Genomic DNA, 22,623 nt, shown 5'->3' with positions numbered 1-22,623 from the left:
AGACTACTACAGAAGGACTTCAGTGAAGTCAATTTTTGTTTAATGTACCTGGCTTGTTGAAAGGTGCAAGGTTGCCTACTCTATAAAGATGTTAGGATACCAAGATAGTATTAGATGTTACCATAATAATTTAATCCCAAAATGGATTTACCTACTTACCAATTACGTTAACATTAATTTCTCCTGAAACAGATGACACAGGATTTTCTAGTTTTAATGTATAAATTCCCTTGTCTGGACGTTCACTTGGAGTAATGACAAGTTCTGCAAAAGCTGCAGTAGTCTGTATTTTCACACGGTCGCCTTTTTCTAAGATTTTGTCACCAAAAGACCATGTTGCAGTTGGCACAGGGTAGCCAGTGATAGGAACACGGATCTTCAGTGGCTCTGGGACAATAACTTCCAGTCCATCTTTAAATGCACTTAAGTCCATTGTAGGTCCAACTGAAAAAGGAGAAAAACTGATTCCATGAAATATCATCAAACTTTTTGATTTTTACAATATCATCCATGATACCGTTGTCTGCACCAACAGCAGCCAAGTAGGAGCCACCTGAGCCCAACTGCAGCTTCTTGCTTCTGTCCTTTCTCATCTAACATGTTCGTTTGGAAATCTCTAAATATTAATAGCTGGGAAGTTTAACTCCCATCTATTTATAGTAAAAATGTTAATGTATGTATTTTTTTATTATGTATAATATATTCTATATCAATAGCTGGGTGGGCAGTTGTGTGGCCATCATTTTCAGGACAGCTGCCCACACGGTTAAACAGGTTCAACAGGACAGTCAGCCCTTATTCAGAGCTGGTTATGGGGAAGAATATCAAAGGTTCTGGGACACTGGCTGCTGGCACTCAGTACTGGTATCATAGGTGAATGTCATGTATAGCAGCAACCTGATACTCTGAAATGTATGCAGCTTTGTCATAACTGATTAACTATCCAGATTAAACCAAGTAACACTTACCATGACTGTCATCTGCAGTGAGTGGCCCAATTGCCTCAGCTGGATCTGATATACCAGCTGCATTTTCTGCAGAGACTCTGTAGTAGTAACTGGCTCCTTGTTTCAATCCAGTTACCTAAAAAGATACAAAAAATATTTTCAAGTTAAAAATAATGTAAAATTTGTGACCACATTATGAATTTTTCATTGAAAATGAACCATCCCACCTTATAAGTAAGATCAGGTACAAGTCTTGCATTACAACGGATCCAATTGTCTGTTCCCTCTTCACGTCTTTCAATAATATAGCCCAATATTGGACTTCCTCCATCTTTCAGAGGACGCTCCCATGTGAGCTTCACAGATGATTTTGTTTGGTCTGAATGATCTAGGTTAATGGGGGGACTTGGTTTTTCTGAAAAGAATTTGAATGGACTGGATTTTAGAAACTGGAAAAGGAGATTTCATCCAACTGTATGTAGGCTGAATGATATTTTTCATTGATATCTTAAATACTTCTTTTAAAACTTTTACTTAATTCTAATAAATCATGTATTTGAAAAACTTAGAATTATATAGAGAAGATTTCACTCTCCTTACGAAGATTTGCTTCTGTACCACACAGCTGCAACATCTTTCTGGTTAATTCCAAAAAGAATAGTAGAAAGAGCTAACTTGTGCTACATTTTCAGCCTCCACCTCTCCCTCCACTACCCTTTATATCTTTTTCACATACATTTTATGTATATTCACATTTACTTCATAATATTAAAAAAATCATTATCAATAACTGCACATTTACCAATTGGGTCCATAATTTTCACAGCACGTGTAGAAGCACTTGGTTTGCCAATTCCAACCAGGTTTTGGGCTCTGACTCTAAAGAAGTATTCATTGTTTTCCACAACATCAGTTAGAGTTGCAGATAATTCATCAGCTGAAGTATTCATAGTTGGCTCCCACTTGATTGAAGTTCTTTCACGCAGTTCAATAATATAGCCAGTAATTGGAGAGCCTCCATCATACTCTGGTGGCTCCCAGGAAAGTGAAGCACCAGACCTGTTCACATCAGTAACTTGTACATTCAGAGGAGGACCAGGAACATCTGCAATTTAATTTGGGGGGAGAAATGAACAATGATGTATATTTAGTTATAATGGGATAGAGACAAGCAACCTACAATACAAAAGATAAAGAAATATTTTGATCTACTTTGCAAAATTGCTGCTTACCAAATCTGCTCTTAGCTTCTACAGGTTTGTCAGTTTCCACTGGTTCCCCAGTGCCCACTCTGTTTCTTGCACTCACACGGAAGAGATACTCAGCTCCTCCTCTCTGAAGTCCAGTAACGGTAAATTCACAATTTTCTGCACGATCAGTGGCCAAAATCCAGGTCTTACGTTTGATATCACGTCTTTCAACAACATATCCAATTATTTTACTTCCACCATCACTTTCTGGTTCTTCCCAGCCAAGGCTGACTTCCCCATCATATGTTTCAGTGACTTCCAGGTTTCTAACTGGACCTGGAACATCTGAAATGTATTTGAAAAATATTTTATCAGATCTCATTTTTGTTTTCACTTTAACCTACATGTAGGTCATGATTTGAACTGAAATGGCCTATTCTTGCTCCAAACTAAAATAAACCTTCACTAGCAAAAATCAGGGTTTGTACTGAATAGCTACATTGGTGGATCATGACCAACAGATGTAAACAGAACAAAACCAATGTTCCCTATTAAAAGGAAAGCTTACCGATAACATCTACATTGATGTGTGCTTCAGCTTTGCCATGTTTATTTCGAAGTATAACCTTGTATCTTCCTTTATCTGATTTCTTAGCTTCGTAAATTTTGAAGGTGGTTGTGTCAACTGTTGTATCAACAGTTTTTGTAGGCAGACTTTCGTCTTCTTTTATCCACTCAGCTTCTGCTCTTGGGTATGCATCATATGGAACAACCATGGTTAAAGGCTTCCCAACATCAACCACGAGGTGCTGATCACCGGTCTTGATTTTTGGTGCAGCTAATGAAGACCAATAAGGCAAATAAGTATTTATACTTTGGAAATAATTTCTTTGCATATTCAATGCAGGCGCTAATGCACAAATGAGTTGCATGTGAATTTTAAACAAATTGTTTCTATATTTGCAGGATGGCCCCAAACAGACAAATTCAGCCTTGCCTAGGTAAATGAAGTCAGTCAGTACTGTTGGCTTAGAAATGACATTTAAAGGTCTGTTTTTTGGGAATGGGCTTACAGGTATAGATATATACATGATAAGGGTTCAGGATTGGCAGCAGGGATTAATTGATTTCTAAGAAGCTTGGGTCTTAAAAACAGAGTTTCTCATAGCCCTGAAAGCAGACAGGCTGTCTAACACAACAAGGCCAACAAGGACACAGCCTGAGAACTGGGGAAGTATATACCATACTGTTCCATAACACAAAATAACTGGCACCAGCTGACAAGGACCCAGAGCAGAGAGGTGCTTGAGTCCCAGTTTTGGGGGAACAGACCAAACAAGGAGAAGCCCCAGAAGACTATGTGGATATGTGACCACAGAGAGACAACCAACCAGTGATAGCCAGGATAAGGAGTCATCAAGAGGGAAGGAGAATACAAAAACAAAGACTTGAGAGTAATAAAGGATCACTCCCTGTCCCTCCTCCCTCCCTTTGTCCCATCCCTCCCTCCTTGGTCCCTCCCCATTACTCTGCCTTCTCCTCCCCAAGAGGGGTCCCCATCCCTGTACCCATCCCTGTATCCTTGGGGAAGGGTTCCCAAGACCACCATGGACCGAGGGCATACGACCAGCACGTCTCATGAACCCCACTGGAGTGGGGTTGTGGGCCTTAGCATCCCACCTCTAGAAAGCTGACATGTGACACCTAAGAGAGCAAGCCTCAGAGTGAAGATTGTGTCCTGACCAGATGTACTTTGACTCTGATGAGCCTTAGGATTTGGTAGATATATACAAATGATTGTTTGCATTGCTTCTTTTCTGTTATCACTGTGTATCAATAAATCTGCCTATAATTGAATGGTAAGGTTATGGTCGGTCTGAGTGTCCTCCCCCGCTCCCTTCCCCCCCCCAGATACCGCAACTTAGAAAACTCCTCTGTCTACCAAATATAGACATTTGGACATTTAATTCAAGGCTGTACAACTTCTAAATGGCCACATGGGCTACACCAGCAGAGGCCACACCAGAGTAAGTCATAGGCCCCATGAGCTGCACACTACCTCAGCACCCCCTTTTCACTGTCCCAGGCCCTACCTCAGCTGCCTGACAAGGGTCTCTTCTGGGTCATGGACGGCATCCCACCCCACACCTGGGGGGAGGTGGGGGGAGGGGAGAAAGTTTAAGCTGGAGGGTGGAGGGAAAGCCCAAAGACCCTGGGTGCTCACATGGCCACATGTGGCACATGGGCTGCAAATTGGACACTTACGATTTAATTTATTGAGACTCCAAATATTTTCCACTTGACCACATATTCTTATTAAATTTATGTGAGAAAACAAGTCTTTAATGACACCATTTTATTTACTATTCCTAAATTAAAAAAAGAAATATGAAGTATACAACTTACCCGCCAATTCAAGTTTGGCTCTAGCTTCTTTATCTTTGGCAATAAATCTGTATTCACCTTGGTCACGAGGCCTTATCTCACACACTTGCAGCCTATGTAACTTTCCTTCACTCATCATCTGGTGTTTGTCACCCTGGACTATAATCATGTTATTTCTTAACCACTTGACTTCCACGCCATCTTTATTCAGTTCAGCCATAAAAATGACATCAGTACCCGGAGCTTCATAAGCATCTTGTGGTGGGCGAATGATCTCCACTGGGATTTCTGAAATATATATAAATTAATTTGTATTTGTTTATTATTTCTTCTAATTACTAAGAACTGGTAACAGATATTGTCTAAATTTATACATACCTTCAACAAAAAGTCTTGCCCTAGATTTTCTATCATCTACTCCACAGGAATATTCACATTCATCATCCAGTCTACAGTCTTTTATAATTAATCTGTGCAAATTTCCATCCTTTTCAAACTGATATCTTTACAGAAGAGAAATAAATGAATGATTTATTAAACTTCAGAACAAGCAGCAAAGCATTACAAACATATCTAGAATTTAACATGAGAAATGTATAAAAAAATGCATACTTTTTGCCCTCTCTAATTTCTCGTCCATTTCTGTACCATTTTACACTTGCTTTCTCTTTGGAAAGCTGGCAAGTAAAGACAGCATCATCAAATTCAGTGACAGTCTGATCCTGCAGGTGTTCAATGAAGTCTGCAGGAGCCTCTGCAATAATGAGTTCTGCAACAGATTTATCTTGTCCAGCAGTGACTGTGTATTCACCTTCATCTATAAACCCACAGTTTTTAATGATAAGTGAGTGCTTGTATTTATCAACTTTGTATAAGATGCGTTTGTCAAATGTGACTTCTTCACCATTCTTTGTCCACTTAAGGGTTACATTAAGGCGATTAACTTTGCACCAGAATGTGACAGTTTTCTTCTCCACGGTCTCAATATCTTCAAGAGGCTCAATAATTCTGAGATCCTCCTCTATTAAAATGAAAAATAAAAATTAGTTAATATGTAGTCTTAAATGAAATTAAATTTGATGGAATGAAAACCTAAAATTAGCACATTGCAAATTATGTATGTACCTAGTACTGTTAAGGTAGCAGAACTCTTGACATGTTCTCCTCTCTGGTTTGATAGTGAGATAGTATAGGTAGCTTGGTCATTCAAGTGGGCATCTCTGATTCTGAGGGTGTAAACTAAGTCCTTTTGCACCATGATATATTTTGGACTATCAAATATTGCCCCATCATTTTTGTGCCACTTAGCTTTGGCACCTTCTTTATTGACTTCACAGTTGAAAACAAGTTCTTGTCCTTCTTTAACTTCTTGGTCCTTAAGTGGAGTTATAATCCTGAGTTTTTCTGAAATTGACAGAAAAAATATTACAGCTTATATCATAAAATGATAAAATAAAATCTACATATATACTTGAGTAAAATCAATCTTACCAATCACTTTTAAGCGTGCTGTTGCTTTAGATTCACCAACCATAACAGCATAGTTTCCTGCATCTGCTAAAACAGAGTCTTTGATGACAAGTGTTCTCTTTTTCCCTTCTGAAATGATGTCATACTTATCATCAGTCTTAAGTATCATATCGGCCCACACCCACTGCACTTCAACAGTATCCTTGGACATTGAGCATACAAATTCAGCCTTTTCTCCTTCAAGCACTTCAACATTTTGTGGTTTGGTAATAAATTCTGCTGCAAGTTCTGAAAAAACAAGATTGAAATAAGTGAAACAAAATTACATACTCTTATCTAACCAAATATCATTTGAAAACTAAGATACTAAAGTACCATGTACTTACCATGTACTGTGAGCTTGCCAGTTGTACCAGAGCTTGGAAGCCTGCAGCTGTACTTGTCAGCATCATCAGGACGAGCATTATGAATGACGAGAATTCTCTTTCGGCCATCAGAAATTTGTTCATATCTACCACCGTCAGGTAATTCCTTTTCTCCTTTAAACCAAGTGACTTCTGCATTAGGCTTGGAGACTTCACAAATCAATTTCACAGTGTCAGTTTCATTTACTTCAACGTTAGGAAGATTTTTGGTGAAAACAGCTTCCTCCTCTGTGAAAAGAAATCAGAAATGTTTGATTAAAACAATCATCAAGATATTGTTATTCTTTGCATGAAAGAAATTCAAAAGGATATTTAGTTTTACCTATAACTGTAAGCAATCCGGAAGTTCTAGCTGCTTTTGCTTCACATGCATACTCTGCTTCATCTTCAAAGAGACATTTGTTGATAACAAGAATTCGTTGAGCACCTTTGGAAATTATGTCATACTTTTTGCCCTTTCTGATTTCAATGCCATCCTTAAACCACCGCACCTGTATTTAAAGTGATGTTGTAATACTGTTATTAATATTAATACATGCATCATAAGACTTAGAACTGAAATACTTTGCAATAATATATTAAGATTGAGAACTAAAAAAACTCCCTCATGTTAAAATATTAATCAGGTAATAAGAATATCAATAATACATACCTTAACACCTGGACGTGAAATTTCACATTCAAATCGAGCAGACTCTTTTTCTTTAACTTCCAGGTCAGTAAGGGGCTTTGTAAACTCAACCCGGAGAGCTATAAGAAAAATATATTTTTCAAAGTAGAGGATAATAATAGTTAAACAAGTAGAAATGATTGCTGCTATTATTATTATTATTATTATAATTAACAAGTAAAAAGCATAAACTCCCTTTGCAGAAAATCTCACAGTGACTTACGTTCTACATTCAGGAAACAAGAGGTCTTGAAATCCTTAGCATCACAGGTATACGTTTTAGCATCATCCAGTGTGCAGCCATGGATAATGAGTTTTCTGACCCTTCCCTCAGCAATGATATCATATTTCTTTGTTTTATGAATTTCTTCTCCATTCTTGAACCATTTAACCTTTGCATTCTCTCTGGAGACTTCACACTCCAGAACTGCTGTGGCTTCTTCCTCTACTGTCTGGTCCTCAAGTGGTTTAGTAAATTCAACTGGGGGTTCTAAAAAAGCATATACATTAGTTTCTGTCTGGCCATTCCACACCACCATTGCCTGGCAAGGAGGTAAGTACTGTAATTCATAAGTTGGTGTTTGAAATGGGGTGCTGCTCAATTTGCAACTGTTATGAAAGGGTCCTTTAAGTCTAAAAATGTTGGGAACCACTGCCTTAACATTAGCTATCCATCTGTCAATACGGGATTGCCCCATGCAGCATGTTCTTGAGTGATATTTTCAGCTATTGCTTTTGAGAGGGCTCCTCTGGGAAAGTAATCCACAAGACTAATATGCCATTCGGAAATGCTTCATAATATTCAGTTTAAAATATCTTTTCCCCATTTTTAACCTATTATGGTTGTAAAACATTAGATCAGAATAAACAATAACTTTGTTTACTGTGTGTTTACAGTTTACAGATACTTATAAACCATTATCAAAAGCCCTTCCAACTTAATTTCCTTTAATTAATCAATGCACAGATACTGTAAAAGTTTAATCTTTTCTCAAAATGATTCTCTTTAACTTTGTAAAGATTTGTTTGTGATTTTTTGATTTCGCCCCAGGTTGTTTACATTATTTCCAGCACTGAGATAGCCAAAAGTATATTAAGTATTTTAGATAAGATCCTACCAATTTAAAATCAAGAGTGTCTATAACCACTCTGGTTCATGATTGATCACTAGTCACTTAGAGAAGTATACTTATGCTGACTGACTCACCTTTTACAAAAAGATTTGCTTGAGTTTTGAAATCCTTGGCAGTCAGTGTGACCTCACCAGCATCTGTTAACTTGACATTTCTGAGAGTAAGTGTGTGAACTCTTCCTTCAGCCCGCATGACAACCTAATGAATCAACAAGAAACATGCTGTCTGTATCCACTTATTCAACTCAATTTAATTTGCTGTTCATTGTTTTAGTGGCTTATTTTTACTATTTTTGGTATGAGTGGTGGATATTTTCCTGCTAAATAAAAAGTATGTAACCAGGGTGCTTACAAGGTTTGTCTTTTACTTTGTCTTCTTATTTAGCCAATAGTTGGCATTTAAATACTCCTACTTGTTCTAATATCAGGAAGAGAATTTTGAAATCTAAAGATACTATATTACATGCATAGTATTAATTTAGAAATGAATGTTCATATTCTTATGATGTGCTTATTTAAAATACAGAAAAGCCTAATTGGGAATAAATAGCATGTAAATATGTTTATCCCTTTGTAAGAGTGAATGCATTTCCAAACAAATTTATTTTGTAAAATGAAGCTTGCCTGAGATGAAGTTTATCATGAATGATTGCTTAAATATCAAATTATGGACTGTGACAACAGTTTCAAGGAAACACATGGTATATCTCATAGTCTGAATATATGCATTAGAGAAATATACAGGCACTGAAATGTTCACTGTAAGTGTATTTAGTCCTGTTATAACACTATACCACTGTATTCCAGTAGGTGAGAGTTGCCTAGTTAAAGGGACACTTCTTGCTAATCCAATGCTAAGTCCATTCTTGAATTATTTGTTAGTGTCCTACAACTGCAAGTTCCACATATATTCTAGGAAAGAGTCCAGCATTACAGCCACAAAAGTGTTGCCACTAATGATTAAGTGAGATCCCTAAGATGCCTCTGAAGCTCCTGGCACATGTTACACTTAAGACCTTGCTGGGAACCCCATCAGCAGGCTGGGAGCTGTCTGCTGCTGGGGCACTCAATCACGGGGGTGCACCATGCACTCCCATGGCTGAGAGCCCTGTCAACTGATTTGGGCTCCCTGTCACATGGTGTGCTTAGGTGGCTGGGAGCCCCAGCAGCAGACAGCTCCCAGATGCAGGGCATGGTAGACCCCTGTATGGCTTGGAGCCCAGATCAGCTGGAGCTCCCTGGCATTGGGGTGCATGCCAATGGGACTTCTAGCGGCAGGACCTTGCTACTTGCTGGTGCAGAGAGTCTGGAATCATGATCATAATCCTAGGCTCCCCCTGCACCAGTGCTAAAGATGATGCCTGAACACACAATCACACCTCCTGCCATACATACGTGGCATGGCAGGAAATGCAATTGTGGGGTTCCCATGTCAGAACCCATCATACCTTTACTTGCACATCTGCTGAGGGCTTAAAATTTTATTATAAGTTATGTGTAGGAAAGTACAAGGTCAAACAAAAGAAGTGGGCATGAGGAACTGAAGGCAAATGGGAATCCTTTACTGAGGAGACAAGCTGAATTCCCAGTGAAGCCAATGTAAGCTTTGATTATACAGGCAAAAATTTGAATTCAGGTTTAAAATTTCATTAAGTAGCTGAAGAATAACAACACAAGGTGTAGATAGAGAAGAATAAAACAGTGAACTCTTAATACTTCTGAATACATTCAGTATGTTAGTAATAATGATTAATCCATTGTATTAACAGACTTGTAAAATTTTATGTTAAGATACAGGGCTTGAAGTGGTACAGGTAGGGCACCTGGTTGACAGGGGCTGCACATCTGAGGCCATTGCAGAAGCACTCAAAGTGTGGCCTATCAGATTTCAACAAATCTGTGAATTCTGCTGAATACCTTATCATAAGGACATAAAAAAGGAAGGATGTATAGAGTTGAATTTTCCTTCTGTTTATTTCCTAATCTGCACAGTTTAAATACATTTCTATAATTATGGATCTTATTTTTTTAATTTATGTCCCATTTCTTTGTAAGAATTAATTTTATTTAGCCAAAATCAGTATAACTTCGAAAAATCTTACTGAAAATACTTGTTCTATTATTAATGTATGAAAATACATTTAAAATTAAACAATTTTATTAAAGTAACCTGTAGCAGTAGCATCATAAGTTCTAAAACCTCATCAATGTGCATAATACTTCAGATATGTATTTTGTTTTAGATTTCCAGTTCATATTTACCTTTGTATTATTTCCCTATTAAATTAGATATTTAGAGTACCTAAAAAAGTATAACATACAAATTACAAAAAGAAAAAAATCTCTAAAAAATTGCAACATGTTTTATGATATAGTTCTCATAGTATATTTCCTTCTCTTAACAGACTTCTAATATTTAATCCTTTGCATTCCAAGCTGTTCACATCTGAGGGTTAAGAGCCAGCACTTGAAGGTTTAAAAATAGCTAGTGAGAAATGCTTGGCAAGCAAATCTGTCCAAAAAGTTATCTGGAAAGCCTGAACAGATGCCTGAAATGGAATTTTTATCCCCTTAATCCCCATATATGCAGAACTGGATCACAGCTAAGCATTCAGGGGGAAGAGAGAATGTGGAAATGCATTTTATCACAATTTTTTTTTATAACTGCTACATGCATTAGCAGAAATCATTCCAGCATGATTGTGGCATAAAACTTAACGTTGGGACCAGTACCTTGGGACTCTTTAGCTTTTATTTGTATAATAAGTATGCAAGGTATTTCAGATCCGTTTCCTTTACAGGAAACTTCAATTTCTCTTTTAGGGAGACTATATTATATTCTAAAATAGCAGCATAAGCACATTCCTGTATTTTATTACTTCTGATGGCAGAGCAGAGGTAAGAAATAAAACAGAGGAAGGTGAGAAGAAGGAAAAGGAAAGGAAGAATGGAAAAATTTAAGAGGAGACAGAAAATTTGCTTACCTGCTCACTGGGTTCTAGTTTCTGCCCATGCAAAAACCACTCCACGGGGATTCCTTCATAGGAGAGCTCACATTCGAAGGCTGCAGTTTCACCAGCTGTCACGGTTACATCCTTGAGGGGCCTCAGCAAGCCAATTACTCGGGCTTGGCAAGGAGGAGACATCTTCAGATTAGTTACTTCTACCCAAAAAGAGCTGCTGTCTTTACCCACTAACCTTCATGATGACTCCCCCAAGAGAGAGAGACATTGTAATGCAGTTCTTAAAATTTCCTAACTAGAAGAGGCCACTTGGGGTTCTCAGGGGGAGGGTTGGTCACTGGAGATTCCCTATTTGCAGAGCCTGTTTCTTTAAAATGAACAAGGTCAGCAGGAGAGTTGCAGTGCATCTGTCTCTCTGCCAAGCCCTGCATACCTCTTGCTAGATAAGGCATGTGTCTTCCAAAATAGTAAGGGCTGGGATTGGAGTGGGAAACAAGTGGTCTTTAACCGTGTGGTCTGTCTCTGTCCATCAAGCTTTGAACTCTATCTACAGATATCACTGGGTTGCTATCCCCCCCGCCCCACGTCTTAATATGAAACATTAATGCAACAAAGCCTTTTGCTGTAATACTTCAGTTTCATAACTGATTATTTAGGATCACCAGATGACCTGGGGGACAATATATTTTTTACTCAGGCACTAATAAAACAACAAAATATGTATACTTTAAAATGCTTTAATTAACTAGGACCAAAGTCATTGAAGTAACCCATTATTTGGAATAATTTTCCTGGAAAGAATGGCCATGTGCCAAGCACACTTAAGCGATTCACCAGCTTCTATTCCAAACAATAGACTGTGCAACAATATTGTCGTTTTATGTTAATTCATTTTTGTTAGTTCTAAAGATGCAGTATAAAGATACTTACGTTTCACTCGAAGGTGAGCACTGGATTTGGCATTGGCTGCTTGGAAATCCACTCCACCAGCTTGGTTCAAACGTACATTGTACAGTGTAAGGAAATGCCTTTTGCCTTCTTCCTTAATTTCACATTCCTTCAAGAAGAAAAATGAACAAATTACAGCACCTATATCCCTGGACAATTGTGTTTAAAGAATTATTAAAAAATATAAGAAAGCATGTGTGTAGAATATATGCTAACACCTTTTTATCTACACAATTCCTAGATGCTTTTAGGAAGACTTATAAAATCTGAACTTCCACCACACTGCCTAGTGCAATAATAATACAAGTGGTTTGATGGCTCACAAATACCCTTAAGAATTCTTTCCGTTAGCATTCATAAAAATATACATTTACTCTTATAAAACATGAGTAGATAGCAGGGTTTTGAAAGTACTGTAGATAGACTGGAGACACTAATCACTAAACACTAACACCAACAGGTTTCTGGCACTTCTAATAAACACATACAGTATTGCCTATGCCACATCTGCAGCAATACCAAAGCTGCTTCTAGTAAACAATTTCTATCATGCAGCTTATGCTGCATGCTGCATAGATGTTCTTTGATTGGTTTTTTTGGAGTGGGCTAAGCTATGCTCTCAGGATCTCAATCATAACCATCAGTAACATAACTAGATGGGACAAGCAGGGCACCAGCTTGAAAGGGTGACAAAATCCTACCACCCCCCTGCCATCCCTTCCCGAGTCTTTTCTATGACAGAGGCAGCTCTGTGCATGTGGAGGCAGAGAGCACTTACAATGATGCTCCTTCTTCCTCCTGCACCTCAGGCATTTTTCTCACAGTAGGTGCATATGCACAGTAGTAGCATATCTGGGCAGCAGCAGCTATCTTCTGTATGCAGAGAGCCCTGGCAGGTAAGACTTCCCTTCCCCTCATCCCCTCAGTGACCCCTGCCCTCTACAGTAGTCAGCACTGCTCCCTTCCCTGCTTCTGGCCCCCACCCACTCCTGCACAGGGCTCTGAATTAGCTCACTCTACCTTTGAAGCCCTGTTCCTGAGGGTACTGCTGGGTGTGTATGGTGTCACTCTAACACTGAACATGTGACTTTTTCCAGTGTGCAATGGAATGGAAGCAAGCGGGTTGGCTTGCTTCTTAGAAGTTGTCTCAGGATTGCTGGAGAAGCAATATAGAAATATCCTAGGAAGCATAGTCATCAGCTGTCTCTTGCTACAAAAAGACATTCCTCATTTTTATTCTCACAGATGTTTATCTCTTTCCCACTCTAACCTGCAAATATTTTCCTTTCCATTTTTATTATTTACATCAGGATTGCCATATCACAATATCGCCAGTTCTAATAACTGTATTATGAGTTTTCTAATACTTGGTGTTTTACCTAAACTTTTGATAGATATATATTTATGTGTGTGTGTGTGTGTGTGTGTGTGTGTGAGTAAAGTTATTATAACTTATAAATTCATTATAAACACATAATACATTATTATGAATTCTCATTATTAATTTCAAATAGATAAATCATGTTAATTAAAAGCTTGAAAATATGATGCAGATGTTCCTAAAAGCTCAAATGTGCAAAAGAAGGTAAATAGGAAGCCTTTAAAATGTATTTTTAATTAATTATAAGCCACTTCCATGATATTTGAATGTTGGGGACTAACATTCTGAGAATAAGGCGAATGGGTGTTACTGAACACATATATTAATTAGTTCCAGAGTCCCTGCTCTGTTCTTGCATCCATCATATATCTCAGACCCACCCTAAATACCCACATATTCAGCAATGTGCTTACAGGTGATTCATTCAGGGTTTCCCCTTTCAGTTTCCAGTTGGCATGGACACCTTCCTCCGAGATTTCAGTATCAAAGTGAGCAGTCTCTGTCTCGATTACCTCCACACTGTGCAGGGGGCGCACAATCTCTATATCCCGATCTGTTTTAGGGAGGAAAAACAAAAGAACCACCATGATCAACCTCTTACTATAAGTCATGAAAAGAGCTTAAACAAGATATATAAACTTAAAAGAGATATTACTTAAATTGCTCTACCTTCAATGTTGAGTTTGGCAGAGGTTTTGTCAGTGACACAGTCACAGGTGTATGTTCCGATGTCTTTCTTCAAAGCTCTCTTGAGGATCAGAATTCTCTTTCTGCCATCAGCTTTGATAACAACATTCCTTGATGGAGTTATTTCTTTGCCATCCTTCATCCATTTTACTGGAGCATCTGCTTTGCTAATTTCACATTGTAATATGACTTCATCTTTCTCTACAGCAGTGTAATCTTGAAGCTTTCCAGTGAAGTAAGGATCTCCCTCTGCAAGTGCAAATTGAGATACACATATAATGATTTTAGTCTTTTTAAAAACATGTTTCTATTGTGAAATCTATACCTCATTAAGAACACTTGCATCTTGCTTATAACTCAGAATGGTGGGTTATTTACAAACTGAAACAGCAGTAAAAATCTATTAGCAAACATAGTAATATGACTTAGAACTGTACAAATATTAACTAAACTTTGCAACGCTTCTATGAAGCTTTAAAATGATTATTTTTTACCTTTTAAATGTGGAAATGGAGAGACAATGAAAATAAGTAGCTTGTTAATCCATACAGGGAGCTTATGGCAAAGCACAGATTTAAAAACAAGAATTTGGTAGTCTTTGACTGATGTTATAGCCAGGGCTGCCCTTACAGGTAAGCGATATGAGTGACCACCCAGGGCACTGTGGTCAAGGAGCACCACACACACACACGCAGAGGCATTCACAGAATCACTCTCCCTGCCCTGCCATGGCTAAGCCTCAACCCAGGCAGCAGAAGTAGTGCCCAGCACAACCGCCCACTGCTGCCAGCCGCTGCTCAGGCAGAGCTGGGCCAGACACATGTGGGTGGGGTGTTGTCTCCTTCAGTCCCTGTTTTGCTCCTGCACAGCAGCAGCAGTGCCTACCCATCTCCCTGCCTGGCGCACCATACTGTTTTGCCTCCCTAGACTGTGCCTCAAGACCCTGGCCAGCCCTCCTAATACTACTACATACTTAAACTTAAAGAAAGGGGCCAAAATACAAGTTTGCCCAGGATGCCATTTTCCCTAAGGTCAGGCTTGGTTATAGCCATGATGGTCTAAAAATTATGTGAGAAGCAAGGATTTTTTCAGGGGTGGTTTCTTTTATCAGGCCAACTGCATGGTTGGAATAAAGTTAGACAGACTTTTGAATGTAAGACTTTCTTCATTGGGTCTGAGGAGAAAAGAAAGTGAGCAATCAGAAACTAGAATTTCTAATTCTCACTTGAGTATTCATTCCTCACAAACAGGATGCCTCTGATAATATACAACATGTGAAACCGCATTTAAAAAATGAGGATACACTTACCAAGAACAGTGAGCTTAGCCTCAGAGGATTTGCCCATAGCTTCCACTCTTATCTGAGAAGTGTCATCAATAGAAAGATTTTTAATTGTAAGTGTATGGAATTTGCCATCATCTGTCATTGAAACAACCTTGCTAGTATGCAGTCTTTGGTCATTCTTGAACCAGATAACAGGGATATTGTCATGAGACAATTCCACAGTAAACACTGCAGTCTCACGCTCCTTTGCTGTTACATCCTTGAGGGGGGTAATGAATTCTAGACGAATACCTATACCAACAAAGCATCTAATTAATGATTATGCATCATTGTTTATGAATACAAACAATTCAAAGGTAGCTATCAGGTATATTTTCAAGGGAAGCATAAGACAAACAAACCTTCAATAATTAGTTTAGCACTTGTTCTTTTGTCTTCAGCTTCAAACATATATTTAGCTTCATCCTCAAACGCAACTGTTTTAATAACCAGAGAATGTTTTGTGCCATCTGAAATAATTTCAAACTTCTCATCACTTGTGATCTCTTGTGTGCCTTTCAACCAACGGAAAGTCTTGGGTTCTCTAGACACCTCACATTCAAATCGGGCTTCATCCTTTTCAAAGACTTTAACATCACTGAGTGGTGTGATAAAGATGAGAGGTAGTTCTGAAATAAAATAAGATTATCAGTTTAAAGATTGGTTTCTATTGATTTTTTTGCTAGTTAATTTAAGAAATTTTTGTAAAATGCATTGAAAACATTGGCAGTACCTTTCACTTTCAGATTAGCTGCACTCTTAGCATTTGCAGCCTGGAAGGACACTTCTCCAGTCATATCCAGTTTGCAGTTATAAAGGATAAGAACATGCTTCTTCCCATCCTCAATTATTTCACAGTCCTGATTTTAAGGAAGAAAAAAGCATTATTTTTAAGGAACCTCTTATTAGTATGGGACAGTTTGTTTTTTAAAGTGTACTTTGTGACTTAAAAACAATGAGAGAGTCTTACAGGTGAAGGTGTTAAAGTTTGGTCTTTTAACTTCCATATAGGGCGGACATCAGGCTCAGAGATTTCAACTTCAAAACGTGCTGTTTCACCAACAAATACCTCCACTCCATATAGGGGGCGCTCCACTTTTATTAAACGAGCTAAAATAATAATAATAAAAATGTATTATAACTGGCTTAATCTATAGCATTGAAATGTATAGCTGAAAAGGATCTTAAGAGGTCACGTAGGTTATTCCCTTGTTCTGATGCAGTGTCAAATACAGTGCTCTCATCAATAGTGGATGTTCATCTAACCTGTTCTTAAGAACATCCACTGATGGTGTTCTGCAAGTACCTCCATAGGTAACCTGATCCAGCATAGCTAGAATTTTTTCCTAGTATATAATCTGAATTTCCCTTGTTACAAATAAAGTCAGTTATTTCTTGTGCTAGTCTTCATGCAGAATAACTTATTGCCACCCTGTTTAGAACAACCTTTTACATATTTGAAAATGTACTCTCTCCCTTCTAAACAAACACACTTCTTTCATTCTCCCCTTAAGAGGCGTATTTTCTAAACCTCTGCTAGCTTTTGTTGTCTCATTTGCGTGGCTGTTTCATAGCAACATACAGCTGTGAAGGCTGGACACTTACAAAGTTGAAGAGAAAATGACAAGCATTTAAGATAATGTGCCACAAAAAGGAGTTGAATGTTTCCAGGACCCAAAACAAAGATTCCAAAAAAGATGTAAAGAATGAAAAAGAGAAATGAGGCAGTGTGGGCATGTTTTAAGAAGAGATAGAAACAAAAAAACTCCTAGAAAAGGCTATCATAGAAGACTAAGTGCCAGGGAAAAGAAAGAGGTGACTTAAAAAAAGATGGCAAGAAGACATAGAAGAGATGACTGGATTACATAGAAAAAGAGCGGTAAACCAACAACAGACAAAGCCAAGTGGAGAGCATTTGTCCATTGTGTTGCTAACTCTCCTGACAAGGATGGTACTTGATTTGTCTGTACTCTTTCAAGTTCTTCTACAATAGGTTACAAAGTTTTTAGTTTTCTCCAGTAGGTCACTTACGCTCAATGTTGACATTAGCCTTCGTCTTGTCCGTTCTACAGTCGCATACATAATCACCCTTATCAGCATCTCCAACCTTCTTGATTTTTAAGATACGGCGCTTCCCATCAGTCTTCATGGAGATTCTGTTGGAAGCTTTAAGCTCTTCACCATCTTTGTACCATTTCACTGGCACATCTTTGCTAAGTTCACACTCCAGAATGACATCATCTTTCTCAACAGCAGAATAATCTTGTAATTTCACAGTGAAGTATGGATCAGCTTCTACAAATGGCAGTTTGGGTGTGAGACAGTTAGTAAACTTGCAAGCAATTGCTAACTGAAGATATTTCAAAATGTAAAATAGTATTAAAACATCACTGTTTTGACACCACTTCTTTAAAAATGCATATATGGTATATATTTACCTAAGACTTTGAGGTTTGCCTTAGTGTGCAAACCCTTGACTTCAGCCTTTATCTCAGAGATATCGTCAAGTGTCGCTTCTCTGATTTCTAATTTATGAATCTTGCCTTCTGCAGTCATAACAACTGTTCTACTTGTGTGGAGTTTGTCGTCATTTTTGAACCAAGTCACCAGCATATTTTCATGAGACAGCTCAAACTGAAAATGAGCTGTTTCCCCTTCTTTCACTGTTTGATCTTTTAGTGGTGAGATAAACTTCAATCTAATACCTATAACATAAAAATTGGTTGTAAGGCTATGGGCTACTCAGGTTGATGCAGTCTTTATAAATCCCCACACTAACTCTCTTCTTAGCGATATACTGACCTTCCACAAACAACTTTGCTGTGCTTTTCTTGCCTTCAACTTCAGCAGTGTATTCTCCCTCATCATCAAATTGAGAATCATTGATTATAAGAATGTGCTTCTTTCCATCTGCAATAATGTCAAATTTGTCTCCAATTTTGATGATGTCAGTGCCCTTAGACCATATAACATTGGCTTCTCTGGTAAGGACACATTCAAACCTAGCCTGACGTTTCTCAGGAACAGTGACATCTTTTAGAGGCACAGCGAAGTCAAGTTCAATTTCTGGGAACAAAACAAAATTAATAGTTTTCAAGTGCTCAGTGTGCAACGGGCCAAGTAGATATTTTGCAGCATGTACTATTTCATGTACCTTTTACTGTCAGGATAGCTGTAGTGACTACATTTAATGCCTGGTAAAGCACTTCACCAGCTTGTTCCAATTTGACTTTGTGTAATGTTAAGAAGCGTTTTCCTTCTTCAGCTTTGATTTCACAAGTCTAGAGAAACAACACATTTTGGTGAGAAACTCGTATTCTAAATATAAACTACTGGTCTTAATTAACATAAAAAGAAATTATCCCAGTCTTATATAACACATGGCAAATACTTTCCCACCAAGTACAGAGTAATATTCTGATGATAATGAATGAACTAGTTCAAAAGGAGATAATAAAAAATAAAATAAACTTCATGACCTTGCACTCCTCACAACTTTACACTTATCTTTTTTATCTTAATGCTATGCTAGCAATGTACATGGGACTAGATATTTCTGTGCTAATGTGAGATATGATCTATTGTTCCTGTAATATAGTGAACCCTTGAAAATTAGTTTAAGTTATGTGTTTCTCTGAGAAATATAATTCTCTGAGATGGTCTAAATTGTTGATCACCATAAAGGTTAATCCTATGAATTTCTGCATTGGGCAGGTATGGCATATGAGCTTAACATTTCACATGTGGCTAACATAAAGGGTGTTTTCATATTAAATGAATTCTATAAATTTATGGATGCTTACAGGTGAGGGCCTCAGGATTTCTCCTTTCAGTTTCCATTCTCCAGGAACATCTTCCTCAGAGATTTCTGCATCAAAGTTTGCTGTTTCTTTCTCATAAACAGTAACATCCTCAAGTGGTTTAAGCAAGTCAACTTCACGTTCTGAAATTCATAAATAAAACAGCACATAATCAATCAGTTTTAGGACAATCACTTACAGCAGTTCAAATTTAAATTTTTATTTTTCTTATTAAATGACTGGAAATAGATGCAATAATCAAATACATAAAGCATTGTAGGCATATAAATTCATTAGATAATACCAAAGAAATCTTCCTTACCACCAAGAGTAAGTTTAGCTGGATATCTGCGACCTTCAATTTCTACTGCATATTCACCAATGTCTTGAGGGGTAGCATTCTTAACTTTGAGGAAAATGCGATTTCCTTCTTTCAAGATCTCTGTTTTGTCAGTTGGTTCAGCTGGAATTTCATCATCACCTCTGAACCATTTAATATTTGGTGTATCCTTGACAATCTGACAAGTGAAAGTAGCTGTACCCTTTGGTTTCACATGCTGATCCCTTATAGGTTTCACTAACCAATCTCTTATAACTTCTGTGAGACAAGAAATAAATAAAATCAATCTTTTATATAAAACTTTATAAAAGGAAGGGAAAAGGGTTTTTTTTGGAATTTAGATTATATTTGTCCTTTAAGAAATAAAACCTATATACCAGTATAAAGTGGTAAGAAAGGTGCACATACAGTTTACAGGGCACTATTTTCCCCTCATCTCTATAATAGATGTTATATATATATGCAGAGTAATAAATTCCCAAAGTCTTGCCTTAAATTTCTGGAGGGCCGTATTCCTAAGAAGGAGCTATGTTAGAACTGACAAAAACCTCCAGTAATTCACATCCACCTCTAGTAATTCACATCCACCTAAGGGGAAACTGAGGGATGTGCATTTATTTGATAAAATTATCCCCTAAGTACCCAGTAGATAGGAGGAGTTAGCTTTCCCTATAACCAAAATTAAATAATAATTAATCTATTGTCTTAAAATATATAGTTGTCAAAACTAAATCAACTTTACCTTGCATGATTCATAAGAGCGAATTGCATCTTTTTAATGCTCCTTTCGGGGGGGGGGGCGTTGTTTAATTTTTAAACACCTTAAAATCACAAGAGAGAAAACAGAGTTTGGATTGCTTACCTACTACCTTAACAGAAGATGAACATGAGACATCAGTATTTTCCACAGTCACAGTGTAATTGCCGGCATCAGAGTCATTAGTATCAGTGATGGTGATGGCATGCTGCAGTCCAATAATACCCAAAGCATACTTTCCAGGTACACTCTTGATAATCTTCCCATCCTTCCTCCAGACTACATCTCTCTCTTTGTTCAATTCACAGCTCAGATAGAGTGGTTGTCCTTTGACCACTGTGACTTCCTCTTCAAGAGTTTTCACAAAACGTATTGGTAGTTCTGGGGAAAGGGGAAGGGCAAATGTGTTTTATCTTCTATACAAGAAGTGCTGTCTAGAAAAGTAATTTATATCAAATCAAAGTACAAAAAGGTCAGTGGAAACTGGGGAATGCCTGTCAACAGTTACCCAAAATGCATTAAATGTAAATATTTGTAATTGTTCTTTATAGCTAGCCTTTGAGTTGTTGATCAATCTGAAGCATATTCAGGGTGCAAGGAAATACCTTCAACAATTAGTTTGGCTGTAGAGGTCTTTTCTTTGTTTCCTAGACGTAACACACACGTGTACTCTCCGGCATCTGAAAGCTGGACATCAATTATATGCAGCTTCCTGTCTTTGCCATCAGCAATAAACCTGTGTTTTGGACTCTCTCGAATGTTGCCTCCATCTTTCATCCAGCTGGTAATTGCAGTAGAGGGAGAAATAAGGACCTCAAAAATTGCTGAAGAACCAATAGATTCGGCTTCTGTCAGGACTATGTCCTTCATTTCCTTGACAAACTTGAGTGGCACAGCTTTAAGTTGGTAGGTGAATGGTGGCTCCTCAGGAGGTTTTTCACCACCACTTCCTGGCCTTAGTTTTCTCCTTTCTGCATCTGCCGGTGATGGTGTCTTTTTGGCTATAATTCAGATGTGGAAATGAATAAACTGATCTAGATTTAAGATTTTGCTTGCATACATGCTGTTGAGCTGACTGGGATGCAGTTCAAGGAGTCAGGTGCTTAGTTGCCAATTTTGTAAAATTGAGAGATGTTAGAGCATAAAAACTGAACTGTCAAAGCTAGATTAAACAATGTAAAACTCTATCTGTCTGGCATTAAAAGCACAGGTATTTTGCTTCATGCTGAAAGGATCAACTGGTTAAATGCATGATTTAAATCTGAAATGTCCTTATTGACCAAGATTTATGTCACCTTTTTTTTTTTTTTTACATTTTTCCTCCCTGACCACAAAGTATTCACAGCAAAGCTCAATTTGCTTTATTCAGATCAAAGAAAAACATAACCATGCTTATGGGTATTTAACCTGCATGACAACCTCTGTAGAATTTTTATTTAATATTTTTATTAATCTGCATTGTAAATACATTTATCTGTTAAAATAAGCATGCCAAAGCAAACAAAGTTAAGTTCCACATTCTATGCTAGTGGCTGAATCAGAGGGAATTTTGAAATTTAAAATGTGGTTTCATAAAAACTATGTCCTCAGAAGCAGGAAAAATTATGCCTTTTAATAAATTTTGGTTAGCTAAGAAAGGCATATTATCTGAAACTTTATCAAAGTTCTGCCATTTAGAGTCAAATTTAGAAATCTGCTGTCATGCCATTTGTACCACAAAAAGCTGTACGTTAAGTTTAATTAGGAGTTCAATCATGCAGCCTTTTCAGTTGTTTGCATATTATATTCTTTCTCTTACCTCTAATTGGACTTATCATTTTGCCAGGTTCCTCTTTTGGTGCTTTAGCCTCTGAAGTAAAACAGCACTAGTATTAGCAACATATTAATAATCAGGTTCAAGTAGACTAAGTAACAAATTAAGACAACTTTTTTTACAAAATGGGATTTTTCTCTTCCTCCTGCCTCTGTATAGATATGTACAAATATGGAGACAAAGAGAACATAAACACATATATATTTATACAACCTATACTGTCAATATTTTGAAGGATATGATGAATACTTTGAAGTCAAGCATCTAAAGCTGCATATCCTGTGGTAAACTTTGAAAAGGATAATTTAGAAACCCTCCTTCCTGGGAATGTGTTTTGTCAAAAATGTTCATAAGAACTGCTTGAGTCAGACCAAGGCGTCCCTCTGTTCTC

The 22,623-nt window shown here is 37.6% G+C and overlaps 1 protein-coding gene across 1 annotated transcript in view; it reads right to left on the bottom strand.

Moving 5' to 3' along the window:
• TTN (titin) overlaps window positions 1-22,623 on the bottom strand; it is a 273,859-nt gene that overhangs the window by 88,448 nt on the left and 162,788 nt on the right. The window contains exons 185-217 of the mRNA XM_019553528.1: window positions 22,218-22,268; window positions 21,025-21,420; window positions 20,525-20,800; window positions 19,645-19,920; window positions 19,326-19,465; window positions 18,677-18,803; window positions 18,325-18,588; window positions 17,961-18,227; window positions 17,554-17,817; window positions 16,493-16,632; window positions 16,256-16,382; window positions 15,885-16,151; window positions 15,508-15,774; window positions 14,181-14,447; window positions 13,925-14,064; window positions 12,113-12,239; window positions 11,204-11,346; window positions 8,295-8,418; window positions 7,311-7,577; window positions 7,070-7,167; window positions 6,740-6,908; window positions 6,379-6,645; window positions 6,014-6,280; window positions 5,648-5,926; window positions 5,135-5,543; window positions 4,901-5,025; window positions 4,544-4,810; window positions 2,706-2,975; window positions 2,180-2,482; window positions 1,750-2,052; window positions 1,175-1,362; window positions 969-1,083; window positions 160-444 (exon numbers count right to left, since the gene is read on the bottom strand). Coding sequence (XP_019409073.1) covers window positions 160-444; window positions 969-1,083; window positions 1,175-1,362; window positions 1,750-2,052; window positions 2,180-2,482; window positions 2,706-2,975; window positions 4,544-4,810; window positions 4,901-5,025; window positions 5,135-5,543; window positions 5,648-5,926; window positions 6,014-6,280; window positions 6,379-6,645; window positions 6,740-6,908; window positions 7,070-7,167; window positions 7,311-7,577; window positions 8,295-8,418; window positions 11,204-11,346; window positions 12,113-12,239; window positions 13,925-14,064; window positions 14,181-14,447; window positions 15,508-15,774; window positions 15,885-16,151; window positions 16,256-16,382; window positions 16,493-16,632; window positions 17,554-17,817; window positions 17,961-18,227; window positions 18,325-18,588; window positions 18,677-18,803; window positions 19,326-19,465; window positions 19,645-19,920; window positions 20,525-20,800; window positions 21,025-21,420; window positions 22,218-22,268 — 7,275 coding nt within the window. The remainder of the gene's footprint in view (window positions 1-159; window positions 445-968; window positions 1,084-1,174; window positions 1,363-1,749; window positions 2,053-2,179; window positions 2,483-2,705; window positions 2,976-4,543; window positions 4,811-4,900; window positions 5,026-5,134; window positions 5,544-5,647; window positions 5,927-6,013; window positions 6,281-6,378; window positions 6,646-6,739; window positions 6,909-7,069; window positions 7,168-7,310; window positions 7,578-8,294; window positions 8,419-11,203; window positions 11,347-12,112; window positions 12,240-13,924; window positions 14,065-14,180; window positions 14,448-15,507; window positions 15,775-15,884; window positions 16,152-16,255; window positions 16,383-16,492; window positions 16,633-17,553; window positions 17,818-17,960; window positions 18,228-18,324; window positions 18,589-18,676; window positions 18,804-19,325; window positions 19,466-19,644; window positions 19,921-20,524; window positions 20,801-21,024; window positions 21,421-22,217; window positions 22,269-22,623) is intronic.

This window comes from Crocodylus porosus, unplaced genomic scaffold (genome assembly GCF_001723895.1).
Source record: "Crocodylus porosus isolate Cpor-Errol unplaced genomic scaffold, CroPor_comp1, whole genome shotgun sequence".
Lineage (NCBI taxonomy): Eukaryota > Metazoa > Chordata > Crocodylia > Crocodylidae > Crocodylus > Crocodylus porosus.
This window is presented reverse-complemented; position numbering and strand designations above follow the sequence as displayed.